The 14088-nt window shown below is 43.0% G+C and overlaps 1 protein-coding gene across 1 annotated transcript; it reads right to left on the reverse strand.

The window, feature by feature from the left end:
- Positions 1-5245: 5245 nt before the first annotated feature.
- LOC135706748 (histone H2B-like) lies at positions 5246-5620 on the reverse strand. The gene has a single exon (XM_065228401.1). It carries the CDS (start codon positions 5618-5620, stop codon positions 5246-5248), a length of 375 nt encoding a protein of 124 aa, XP_065084473.1.
- Between the last annotated feature and the right edge of the window lie 8468 nt (positions 5621-14088).

The following is a 14088-nucleotide window of genomic DNA, read 5'->3' on the forward strand; positions in this document are numbered from 1 at the left end:
TTCCATTTATCAGGAAAGTATGCCAAATGGAAACATCTGTTAAATAATTTTACCAAGAAAGACAAGGTACTCTCTGGGAGTTTTTTGATGAGAATATAGAAAATTCCATCATCACCTGGAGCTTTCATATTTTGAAACTTTTTAGTTATAGACCTTACTTCGTCCAAATCAGTCCCCCAGGAATCATCAAAAATATTTTCCCGAGGGAAAATATTCAGAAAATCCAGAGCAACCTGATTCTCAATAGGACTAGTAAGACCCAAACTGAAATTATGGGAACTCTCGAATTGCTTAGCAAGTTTCTGAGCTTTTTCCAAATTTGTTATCAAAATTTTTCACCACCTTCTTTAAGCGCTGGAATAGGCTTTTGAGGTTTTTTCAAAATTTTTGTGAGTTTCCAAAAGGGTTTGGAACTCGGGTCTAATTTAGAAATATTATTTTCAAAAGTTTTGTTCCTCAGGGCAGAGAATCGCTTTTTAATTTGTTTTTGCAAATCCCGCCAGATAACCTTCATGGCAGGATCGCGTGTTCTTTGATATTGTCTCCTACGGACATTTTTAAGACGGATCAAGAGCTGAAGATCGTCGTCTATTATAATTGAATCGAATTTAACCTCGCATTTTGGTACTGAGGCAGCTCTTGCTGCAACTATAGAAGTAGTCAGATATTCAAGAGCATAATTAATTTCATCTTTGGTTTGCAAAGGAATGTTTGGATCGAAGTTATATTCCATAAATGTTCGATACTGCTCCCAATCAGCTCTATGGTAATTGAAAGTAGAGCTGTTGGGATTAGAAATTATTTCTTGGGATATTTCAAAAGTTACTGGAAGGTGATCAGTACCGAAGTCAGCATGGGTTTTTTTTTTTGGCTACAAAGTTGACATGAATCAGTTAAGACCAAATCAATAGTTGAGGGATTTCTTGCAGAAGAAAAGCATGTTGGGCTGTTTGGATATTGAATAGTGTAATAACCTGCAGAACAATCATCAAACAGAATATTACCATTGGAATTGCTTTGAACATTATTCCATGAGCGGTGTTTTGCATTAAAATCACCAATAATGAAGAATTTAGACCTATGACGGGTAAGTTTCTGGAGGTCACCCTTGAGAAAATTCTTTTTCTGGCCTACGCATTGGAATGGCAAATAGGCTGCTATAAACGTAAGTTGTCCAAATTTTGTTTCAACAGAAACTCCCAAGGTTTTATGTTTGATTCGTCTATGAATAATGATGACAACGCCACCACAGGGTCCATCAAGACGATCATTTCTATAAATCAAGTAATTTGCGTTTCTCTTAACCTTATGGTCAGGTTTAAGGAACGTTTCAGTTATAACGGCAATATGCACGTTATGAACTCTCAAAAAGTTAAATAGCTCGTCTTCATTATCATTAAGAGATCGAGCATTCCAATTTACAATATTTAATGCTTTAAAATCCATTACTGAATTTTAAAGTCATGACAATATTAATTGCAAATTTTACTCGAGTTTGAATAGCATCAAACATGGAGTTAGATTTAAGCATATCAGAAATCATGTCAATTAATGATTTCTGTAAAAATTCCATTTTAGGGGCAGTAATGCTTCCTAAGTCAAAATTGTCAAAATTTCCATTAGAACGTTGGTTAGTATTTTGATTTCTACCCGTTGCAATAGCAGCATAGGTAGCTCCATTAACTCGTTGAGCATTGTTAGCAGCGAGGGGAGTAGGTACAGATGAAACATTTGAAGCAGGGGTGATATTTGTAGAATTTGTTCCTCGCTGACCGTTGTTAACAGCTGAAGAATTTGTACCTGGTCGGAAACGTGGAGCGTTTCCTACCTGACGGTTAGAACGAGATTGTAGGATTGCTTTGCGAGTCTTACATTCCCAAAAATTGGATTTGTGGTTTTCACCACAATTTGAACATTTAAATTTCTTAGGATCGTCCTTCACAGGACAGTCGTCCTTTGCGTGAGAGGAATCACCACAATTCATGCATTTAGCTGGCATGTAGCAATTTTTAGTTCCGTGACCCCATCCCTGGCACTTACGGCACTGAGTGAGGTTTTGGAAATTTCCTTCAGTCTACCTGAAGTGTTCCCAGTTCACTCGGACATGGAGCATAAGGCTAGCTTTTTCTAAGGTCTTAAGGTTGTTTAGTTCACTAGACTTGAAATGAACTAAATAAAAATCATTAGAAATCCCGTTGCGCGAATCACCAGGACGGGATTTCATTTTCATTTTGATTACTTGGAGTGGCACAACTCCAAGTAATTTTGCCAGTTCATCTTTGATCTGATCCAGGGATTCACCACTGGGCAGTCCTTTCATGACAACCTTGAACACACGTTCAGTTTTGGTGTCGTAAGTAAAAAATTGGTGCTTCTTCTCAGTAAGATACTTGAGAAGACATTTAAATCCGTCGAAGGTTTCAGCCAATACACGGCATTCACCCCGACGTCCAATTTGTAGTGAAAACTTAACTTTCACGAAATTCAAAAGTTCCATGCGAAGAGCATGGAAATCGGTAGTGGTTATCACAATAGGGGGAATCTTTTCCTTCTTGGCATTAAGCCGGGAAAGTTTACTAGAATTTTTCTTGGATGATGGATCATTCTCATCATCCGTGAGCAAATCAAATTGATTACTCAAATTAATTTCATCAGAAGGGGGGTCAAGAGTTTGCCCCTTTCTTTTGCGTTTAGGTGCCATGGCGGCAGTAAATTTTTATCCAAATCGACTTCCAAACAGGTTACTATAAGAATCTGAAGGATCGAAGAGGAATTTTCCAAATCGATATCCAAGAAGGATTACCTCGGGTAGGGTCCAAACAAGGATCGAAGAGGAATAAGAGTTGAACAAGGTAGAAATTTTTTACAGGTTGAGCACTGAAAAGTGCTGTTTAAATTTGTTGTAGCTTTAGGTAGCAGTGACACTTAAGCAAAAAACAAATAGATCCGCACGGCAAGAGAGCACGATGCGGACTGAACATGTTTCGGTGATTCGGCCGGTTGGTGGTTGTGTGCGGATTGCGTGTCCATGTGTGGAGCTCTACAGTAGGCAATGTTAGTGAATGTTTTTGCTTAAAAATCAGCGAAATATCTGGAAGTAGATGCAGGTGTGCATAAGCTGCCCAATTCCGAGGCAATTTGAGCACTCCTGCATTGGCCTCCAGATGTTTCATTCATTTTCACATAGGTTTTCTCGAGGGTTTTCTGTTATTACACAGAGATTTCCGAGGTAAAGTGCGCGAGGTGAAACGGAGGAGGATGACACAAGCAAGTTGACTTACTGGTGACATCAGCAATTTTCGAATAACGAATAACGAATACTGAAAACTCGGTTCTCTATTTTACTGAGTTTTATTCATCCACAAATCTGTCATTTTACGAAAAATTCAGTACTTGTTATTACCGTATTCAGTAGTTTGTCGTAAAAGCTACTGAACATCAGTTGTTTTATTGAGAATAGCTGAATCTTCGGATTTTTTTTTGTGATTTACAGGTCGAAAACTGTAAAAAAAAAATTGCCGGACAGGGAAGCCGTGATTAAGTGTGTAGCATCCCAAACAACCAAAAGTTTTGAGTTCAACGATAAAACTCACTTTCACGTAAAGTTCAAATAAATTCCGACAGAACTTTCAAGTTCCATAAAGTTCAATTAAAGTTCCGGGAGAAATTTCTTCCCAAGCAATTAAAAGTTTCGCATTACACGATAAAACTTACTTTCAAGTTCCATAAAGTGCATAGAAAGTTCCAACAGAATGTTCTGGCTACTTCAGAAGCTATAGAAAGCACACGAGGAACTTCAGGCTCCAAAAAGTTCCAATGCGTACTCTTAGCCACTTGAAGTTAAAAAATGAAGTTAAAAAGTTCCAAAAAGCATCCCTAAGCACGTCTTAGAAACTTCAGGCAAGGCTGGCCACAACAAAGTTCAGAACAGGTTCCCAGTGGAACTTCTTAGCAACTTTAAAGTTTCTTAAAAGGTCCGTCAAAACCCACATGAACCAATCCGCACAAGTCTTTATTAGTAACAAAATGTAATGTACGAAATGTAATGTAAGCTGAAAAAAAGTGCAGATACAGCTACAAGCAGCAGCTAGCAAATTAGTTTTGGAGAGCGTTTACTCAGCTCTTTCACAACCATTATTCAATTTGTCAGTCGCACTGAATAACAGCAGACAATAAACGCTAATGTCACTTCTAGGCAAATATTAATAAACTTTCAACTTGTAGCTGCAGAACAAAGCTAACACAGTGAATATATTACTCATTTGATGGCTTCTACACAACCAATTCAAAAGGGGGAAATTTTCCCTACCTGCTCATGGTGTTAGTAAGTGTGTGCGAGCTACCAGTTACGCCAAATCGACGATCAAATGCATTGTTTACAAAAGCTGATACCTCCCTTTGAAAAAGTAATCGAGAATTACTCTTGCTGAATAACAAAAACATCAAGAATATTCAGCCAGGTATTAATCTGAACCATATTTAATTATTTTCCTTACCTTATTTTCATATTTTCATTTTCTGTACTATTTACTATCGTACAGATTTGTCTTGAATCTGATGAAATATTGCTTGGAGCCAATGCCCATGATTGTGCTGGGTAATAAAAATTTTTATTCAACAGATTGCGTTCAACGTATCCACATCGTATAATGGCCGCACCAAGCAGACCGCTCGTAAGTCCACCGGAGGAAAGGCTCCTCTCAAACAGATGGAGGAGTGAAGAAGTCTCATCGTTACCAGCCAGGAACTGTCGCTCTGCGTGAGATCCGTCGTTACCAGAATTCGACCGAGCTGCTGACTGCAAGTTGCCTTTCAAGCGTCTGGTCCGTGAAATCGCCCAGGACTTCAAGACCGATCTGCGCTTCCAGAGCTCGGCCGTTTATGGCCCTACAGGAATTCAGCGAGGCCTATCTGGTCGGTCTGTTCGCCATCCATGCCAAGCGTGTCACAATTAATTCATGTTCCATATTCGGTTTTCACAATGTGTACCCACCTCCCCCCCCCCCCCATATAGAAATCACAGACGTCCTACGTCAAAAACCGTACGGTTGTGTCATGGATGCAACCTCTTATTCTTTTAGTCAACATTATTTTCATAAGGCAAATCAACTGATTTCTTATCGCGAACTTTGCTAACGCTGCTTTCGAACATTTAAAAGTTCAATAAATCATCAAAACATCTTTCACGTTGGAAATCTATTTGTGGCCCTGAAAAGGGCCGATTGATTGTTTGGATGGTACGAATTCACTTGGAGCTAGTGTACTTGGTGACGGCCTTGGTTCCTTCAGAGACAGCGTGCTTGGCCAACTCACCCGGCAGCAGCAGACGGACAGCAGTTTGGATTTCGCGGGAGGTGGTCGTCGAGCGTTTGTTGTATTGAGCCAGACGGGACGACTCAGCAGCAATACGTTCGAAGATGTCATTGACGAAGCTGTTCATGATGCTCATGGCCTTCAACGAGACTCCGGTGTCCGGGTGGACCTGCTTCAACACCTTGTAGATGTAGATGGCATAGCTTTCTTTCCTGCGCTGTCTCCTCTTCTTCTTCTCTCCCTTGACGATGACTTTCTGCACCTTTCCGGACTTCTTGGCGGCCTTTCCACTGGTTTTCGGTGCCATAATTTAGCTGTTCGCTTCGGTAGAGAATAACTGATAGTCATTTCGATAGTGGTGTCTCGTTTTGTGCCCGTAGCATAAGAAGCGAAACTCCTCCCATTTTCAGTATTTTGTATTGTATCCTCCCTGAGTGAAATAAACCGACCTATCTGGTCGGTCTGTTTGCCATTCACGAAAAGCATGTCACAATTATGCCAAAGGACATTCAGCTGGCTCTTCGTATTTGTGTTGAACGCTCTTAATTTTTCCGTCGAAATCTATCAAAACCGGCCCTATTCAGAGCCACTAAAAGATTCCACAAGAGAGTTGGGAACGAAATTGCTGCTGCTTACAACTGATCGAATCACAGTGAATCCTGATCTAAAAATTGCAACCAGCAAGTGCCCTAGAACCAAAAGCGATGCGATGCTATGACGATGACTGTAAGGGGCTTAGAAGCAGAAGGGTGAAAGCCAATTCGCTTTTTCGATTTCCTCTTTTGTGATGACCATAGCTTCCTATTTCGCACTATTTCTGCTATGCTCTTCTATCATACACAACAATAAACGTATCAATGAATGTGTTTGCCGTCGAATTAACGTTATCTGTTGCACCTCCGTGAATGATCACAACTAATCCACTTTCACAGAGAACTACATAGATGGGTACATGGGATAAGCTTTCCATCTTCAATGTACAAGCACATTAATTCATTCTATAGATCAAATCACAGCGCCGGCCACGTCCTCCCGGTCTTTTGGGGAGGGAAGGATGATTAGTTTGACGTTCGGTTGTTACTAGAGACCGAGAATACCTCTACATCTCCACGGCTATCTCGGGAAGGATAGTAGTGTAAGTGAGGTAGATGCCATCGGTTAAAGCAGAATTTGTTCTTTATTTAAATCTAGTGGGGATAGAATAAGGCAAAGTAAAACATTGCAGGGGGGGGGGGGGGGTGTGGTTAGGGCTCTTGAACTCCCTGCCTTCTGCTCAGTAAGCAGAAATGGTAACCACTGAACTACCGAACCTCGTCGTAATGCTGTATCGACATGTTTCGTCTACTTACTACTCTCTGGCGACTGTGCTGGGGAAGCAGCATATGCATGTACGTAATTGGTGAATTTGTTAATTATTTCGACGCTTTTGGACAATGCTTGACATTTACTACTTTTCAATAGTTTCTTGTTGAACATAAACAGTCAAAAGCATTGATATCGATGCGTAAGCGTAGTCCTGATCGATTGGTGATAAAATTATTGAAATTGGTTCAGGGGCAGCTGAGCTATTAACGTTCAAAATCTTTCATAATTTGTTACATGTTCCATTTTCAGTTTTCACAAAGTGTACCCCCATATAGAAATCAAAGACGTAGTCCTACGTCAAAAATGGTTTTGCACAATCTGGGAGAGAGCGAATCTTGTTGGCAAAATCGTTATTTCTGAGTTCCACCACCTGGATAATTATGGTTAGCCTATTGACATTGGTCAGGTGGGGCAGCCCAGAACGCTGGAACTGCCTACAAATGGTGTTAAGGAGCCTGATAAGATCTTTGGTTGGGCTGTCAAGGTTCAGAGTATGACTCACCTGTCTGGATGCTGGCACGTGTTGCTCCCTGGCACGGGATATCGCATCTTCGATGGTTTGCAGACACCGATCGACTTCTTTGAACGACTCCGGTTGGACGTCATAGTCGATTGCACACAGCGGTGATACTGCTGCCAGTTGACACAATGGTAATTTTGCCGGGAAACTTGAAACCTAATGGCCGAGGAACCTACTTCGGCCACCACCGGATAGTGGTCCGAGCTCAGTTCCTGATAGGTGATAGGTTGAGAGATGTTATCGCCATTGTTGCTGATGAACATGTCGATGGTGGCATGAGCTCCAGATCCACTCAACCAGGTGGGAGTTCGGGTGGGAGATCGTTGTACAAGATTGTGCCCTTCTTGCCGACTATTGCCCCAGGCTTGATGCTTGACGTTCAGGTTGCCAGCGATGATGAAATTTTGCCGCTGTCATGTTAGCTTGATGATGTCTCTTCGGAGGTCTGCGGCCGAGCCGTCCCTAATGTTGGTTTGCTTGGGGCAGTAGACCGCGTTGATGGTGATTGGACCAAGTGACGTGCTCACCTCAACTCCGATGGCTTCGATAGTTTTCAGTTGGAAGCTTGGCAGTAGCCGGCAGCTGATGTTCCGTCTAGCGATGGCCACTCCCCCTCTCCCGGAGCTGATGCGGTCAAGTCTTACGAGCCGAAAGTCGGGAAGGAAGACGTTCAGCTCAGGCTTCAAGTGAGTCTCGGTGATGACGGCTATGTCGATGTGCCATTCGTTGAGCAAGTCAACAAACTCGATGGTTTTGACGACGCATCGACTGAAAGAACTGCTGATGAAGGTCAATTAGGAGGACCACACAATGGTTGCGTGACACACATTGAGAGTGGTCTGCTTCTGTTGACAGCCGAGTAGTAGTAGTAGTAAAATTATGTTTATTTCTGTTGATTATGGTAGAACATTGATTTATCATATTAATTGATTAGCCTATCTGGCTCTTAATTTGATATTCTAATTTAATATTTGCGTTTATCAACTAGTTTACAGAATACCCCTTTGGGGATTTGTTTTATTTGAATTGAAAAAAGTGATAACCTACCTAACTACGAGTATAACTTAACCTAACGTGCTAGATCACGTATGATCTGATGATTTGATCTCAGACAGGTGTCTCTGAACCTTTCCAAGATGAATATTCTCCGTTCTTCTAATGTCTGAATTCCAGCCAGGAGGTGGATCTCAGAATTTCTAGTCCGCGGGGGACTGTTTAGGACCATCCTAAGGATCTTGTATTGGATCCTTTGGAGTTTAAAGTGATGGCATTTTGCGCAACTCTTCCAGATTGGCATACCGTACTCGATTACAGGAAAGATGATTTGTTTGTAGACAGCAAGCTTATTTTTTAGGGACAGGGTTGACTTCCTGTTGATAAGTGTTGCACTTGGTTTTCGTTTTGTCAACGTGCTCCCTAAAAAGAAGCTTGCTGTCGAGTGTTAGCCCGAGGTACACGACCTCTTTGGACCATTCCACCACTGTGCCGTTCAGGCAGATCTTGTTATTCTCCGACGGAACAAGTCTGGGAGATTTAGAGTGTGGAAAGATGACCTGGGTCTTTGCCGCGTTGATACGGATCTTCCAGCTGTTGAAGTATTCAGACAGGACGTCTAGGCCTCTCTGTAGACGATGGATGTGTCATCTGCGAACAGAGACAACGATCCACCATCAGGGAGAGCCGGAATATCGGAGGTGAACAGGTTGAATAGGATGGGGCCAAAGATGTTTCCTTGTGGAACCCCGGCACCGATGTTGAAAGCTTCCGATGTGATGCCATTCAGAGATGCTCGGAACGTCCTGTCTGATAGATAGTTGTTTATTATCTTCACTAGGAAGATTGGAAGACCGTACTGCTGCAATTTGAACACCAGGCCATCATGCCATACATTGTCGAACGCTTTTTCAACGTCCAACAACGCCATGGCGAATGTTTTCGAAACAGACTTGTTCCGTCTGAGAATGTTTGTTACTCGAGTCAGCTGGTGGACGGTCGAACGACCTTTCCGAAAACCAAACTGTTCCTCGAGTAACAAGTTGTTTTCATCGGCAGATGTTAGAAGCCGGTGGTACAGTGCTCTTTCGAACAGTTTTGATAACCCTGAGAGAAGGCTGATTGGTCGATAACTTGAAGGAGAGGACGGATCCTTCCCAGGTTTCCGGATTGGTGACTTTAGCTGACTTGCAACACGAGGGGAAGTAGCCAAGTCTGAGGCACTGATTAAAAATCAGTGCCAGATGGTTGTACAATCTGGAACTCAAGTGTTTGAGTTCCAGATTCAGGATGTTGTCGAAACCTGGAGCCTTCATGTTTTTAGATGATTTTATATAGGCCAACAGTTCGTCAGCCGTAATCTCGGATTCCTCTGGAAAAATGTTAGGAATCTGAAGAACATTGGTTGCATTTTCAGCAACCCCAGATTCAGTGTTGGGAAAATATCAAAAAATCAAATCTCACCAACGCCCAAGATCACGCTTGATTTTCGTAGACAAAAATCAACAAGCAAACAACTGCGGTTGATTTTGCAAGCTGTGATATCGCAGCTCGGAATATCAAGCTAACAAAACTCACCAACTGCAAATCTCACCAAACTGTGGTGAGATTGAGTTTGATGATTTTTGCTTTGCTCCCGAATGCAACCGAAACTTCCATAACGGCTTGCAGCAGTCCCTTCGCGTCTGCCATCGGTGAAGATTAAAAAGAGATAGCAAACTATGCTTTCTCTTTTTAAGAAAATGATGTGAAATGGAGTCATTTTTGTGTCGAGTCAACTCTTAGCTTGATTTTTGCACGTTTTGAATAGTCTCTCAATATCAAAGGAGCTTGTAAAATCAATATCAAGCATGATATTTTGTTCCAATATCACGCGTGATATTGCGAGCGCATGAGAGCGGAAAAATATCAATTGATTTCTGATTTTGCCAACACTGCTCAGATTCATGAGGGCTGACGATGTTTTGTCCGAGATTATGGGAGCTAACGAAGTGTTGACCTATCGCTGCAGCCTTCTCTGATGAACCACTGGGTCGCCGGGACGATCCAGTGGGGTCAGTGGTGGAATGGGCCTAGGCTTGTTTTTAAGTTTCCAGAAAGGCTTAGCACAATCTGGGAGAGAGCGGATCTTACTAGCAAAATCATTATTTCTGAGATCCAGTACTGGTACTGCCTACGAATGGTGTTACGGATTCTAATGAGATCTTTGGTAGGGCTGTCAAGGTTCAGAGTGTTACTCACCTGTCTGGATACTGGAACGTGTTGTTCCCTGGCCCGGAAAATCGCAAGTCAACATCTTCAGACGTCTCCGGTTGGACATCGTAGTCGATGGTTGTGTCGACGCAGTGTTGATATTGCGCCCAGTTGACTCGATGATAGTTGCGCCGGGAAGCTTCGAATCGGTTTACCGAGGATCCAACTTCGGCCACCACCGGGTAGTGGTCCGAGCTCAGCTCCTGGAATGCCACAGGTTGCGAGATGTTGTGTCCCATGTTGCTTACGAAGATGTCGATGGTCGCATGGATCCCAGACCGACTCAACCGGGTGGGAGAGTCCGAGGCGAAGATGGTATAGTGACGAGCAGAAAGTCGGGATGGAATATGTTCAGTCCGGGCTTCAAATGCGTCTCGGTGATGATAGCAATGTCGACCTCCTTGGTGTTGAGGAAATCGAGTAGCTCTCTATGCTTGTTCGTCAGTGAGCAAGCGTTCCAATTTGCAATTTTTATAGCTTCACGGTCCATACTTGGTGACGAGTGACAAGGCAGCATGTAGCTGTTCAGATCGAGTCTTGCAGGTACGCATGATGATGATGACCTCGACCACGTGCGTCACAAGTTCCTCCGAGGTGAACGGAGAATCGTCGACAGATTCATCTGAGACAGCACCAGCGTATGATAAACCAGGGGCGGTGGATGAACCTGGAATTGGCTGGGCCGCAACAACATCGAGACGATGCTGAACTGTCCGACTGTTGGGAACCATTCGGATACTCGCAGGATTGGCTTGTTGGTTGTTGAGTGGAAGCGGGGCTAGGTTCGGAACATGTCGACGGGGCTGGAGAGCTGGGTACTGGACTTCCGTTAGTACAGGAGGCGAACGATGATTACGAAGGCGACCAAGCTGGTTGTTGATTGTGGCCTTCCGACGGATATTAATGAACTCCACTCGCTTGGGACATCCGCGATTGGAGGCTTGGTGGTTTCCACCGCAGTTGACACACGTTGGCTCGATGTCATCGACTTGCTCACAGGACGCAGTTGAGTGAGTTCCAGCACGCTTGCCGCAGTTTGTCTTCATGTGGCAGTTTTTGGTGCCATGGCCATATGAGAGGCAGTTCATACACTGCGTAACATCACGATGTTGGGGTTCGTAATGCTCCCAACTGATGATGACCTGAAACAGGTCCCGGATTTTGGATCTCAGAGCCGCAAGACTGGTGAATCCCTTCGTGAAATGCACCAGGAACAACTGATCAAGGAAGCTGGTGTTTTGGTTGGGACGCCGGTTCATCTGGAACACGGCCTCAGGTTGGAGCCCAAGCCGCTCCAGCTCGGACTTCACCGCAGCAGCCTCGAACGACGGTAATCCACGCAAAACCACCTTCAGTGGCTTGCTCGATGGCAGATCATGCGTGACGAAGTCCACGTTGTTGTTCTTCAGGAAACTTCCTATTTGTTTGTACTCCTCCAGGCTGGAGCACATGATTTTGGTACCGATGCTGCAAAGCTTGAAGCGAGGCAGCAGCTTGTGTTTTGCTAGTTCGGCACCCAGCTTGGCAACATCCTTCACCGGCGTGAAAAGCGGGGGAATCCACTCTCGTCTTGCAATGGGAACGGCGTCACCATCGCCATTTTCTTCCGGGAGTACTGCATACTGGTTGGCTTGCAGTACTCGTTTTCCGGCGTCATCCTGCGACGCACTGGGCTTGATTAGCACCTTCTTTGAAGGGCCCGCTGCTGGCTCATTGGCACGTTTACGCACTATTTGTTTCGTGTTTGCAAGTTCAATTAAACTTGCCAGAACGCGAGAAGGTGACGACACTTCCACGGCGCAACGCGACAGCACAAAACGAAACAAAATCGAATCGAGAGCTCGAGCGAAAATACGGACTGAACAGCTCGACAGTCGAGCAAAGAATTTGACAGCCGAGTGAAGACTGAAGTCTATTTCCGTAGTTACCCGAATAAAAATATCCATAAAAGAGAGCTTAACGACGTGTTCGGGGTATCATCCAAATCATTTGTGGGATAGTTTACCCTTCCCGGATATAGTTCGTTTATGGTATTTTTATTAGGGTATTTTTCTGTAAGATTCTGAACAGCAAAGAGCAAAAGCATGCTCCCTTACTTGCTGTACTATATTATTTTCTTACAGCAACTTACAGAAAACTGCAGTAACCTATAGCAAAAGCAATAAAGCAAGCACTGGTATAGACCTATTAATTTCCCACTCTCACTGTAGGAAAAGTTTCATAACATTCATAAGTATTGTTAAATGTTGAATACGCCATTTGGAAATTTTTTGCTCGATTTAAAAAGGTTGAATTTTAGCACAAAAGTGGATGATTGATCATAACAAGCAATTATGCAAAGTTTCATGCAAATCGAAGGAGGTCGAACTATATATTTTTTTAAATATTAGACCTGAAGCTACTCAAAAAAAAAAAAAAAAAATGGGAACGATTTTTATTATCTGATATGAATTAATTAATCAAAACAAGTTTAAAAGGTTCATCCTCCGGTGTTTGCCTTTATTTCTCTTTTGATAGATCTTCTTTTTAGAACCAGAGTTTAAAAGGATTGCATAGTTTCTTTTCAATTCGTCTAAAGTTTTCGTCAGGTTTTTCTTGTTTTCAGCCACTGTTCATCCCATCTGTTGCTGCACCTTCTCGATCTATCGATGTTAATGTTACTGTCACAACAGCACCGTTCAATCAAGGAAAGGAAGTATCACCTTTTCTTCGGCAGACAGATCAAACGACCGACAATTTGCTTCCTTGTCTAAACACTCGTTTACGGACAATACCGTTTCGAATTTCTCTCTCACCCCACCGGACTATCTTCTAGACGCTGAGCTGTGTCAAGAACAATGGCCACTTCAACCACCCCACACCCTCATCGCATCGCCACCGAATCTTCAGGGACATCATCGCCGAGAGGGAAGAACGAAAAAAAAAATACTATAAAATTTATCATATTACTTATTCAAATAACCACCACACCATCTTCAGCTAACGCATCGTTGATGATGAGGATGGCGATCGGTGGTGGTGCTGGTGGTGGGAGAAAGCCTCGAGGTCGTATGAAGAACCGTATTTTTTTCTTCGGTGCTCCTTTTCCGGATAGGAATTTTCACACTCCCCCTTTTGTGGACACAAAGGGAAGCGAAATGGTTTTGATTCCTCCGCCCCTGGCCCCATCATGCGCCACTGCTGGTTGCAGTTTTTTTTAGGGAAATCCTGGGACTTTCTTCACTTCACACTTCATAAGCTTTGATGTGATTGCGTTTTGGCTGCGCTGATGTTGATTGTTGGCCGGGTGGATGTTTTAATGCTTCGTTTGTGCTATGTTTGTATCAGCGGGTCTGTAGGAAGAATCTTTTATGGAAGTGGTTATTATGGATTTGAGAATCATTGCTGGCAGGGGAAAGGAAGTCGGAAATTTGTCACTTCGTTGAGAAGTGTTGGCTTAATAATTTAAGGGATGAATAGGATGAACACCATTTATCACTGCATCGTTTGGCAACAACTCAGTGCTCAAGAACTTTATTTAAATCCCCCTGGCGATAATAGGTAATTGCACAAGTCGTCATTTCCCCTAGTTGGCAATGTGGTATTTTTAGAAGATGTGTATTTTAACTTCACCTATTTACTTATATTTTATTACTGGCCATACA

Source organism: Ochlerotatus camptorhynchus, unplaced genomic scaffold (genome assembly GCF_037179485.1).
Source record: "Ochlerotatus camptorhynchus isolate MF236.1 unplaced genomic scaffold, CSIRO-AGI_Acam_v1.1 ptg000290l, whole genome shotgun sequence".
NCBI classification, from domain to species: domain Eukaryota; kingdom Metazoa; phylum Arthropoda; class Insecta; order Diptera; family Culicidae; genus Ochlerotatus; species Ochlerotatus camptorhynchus.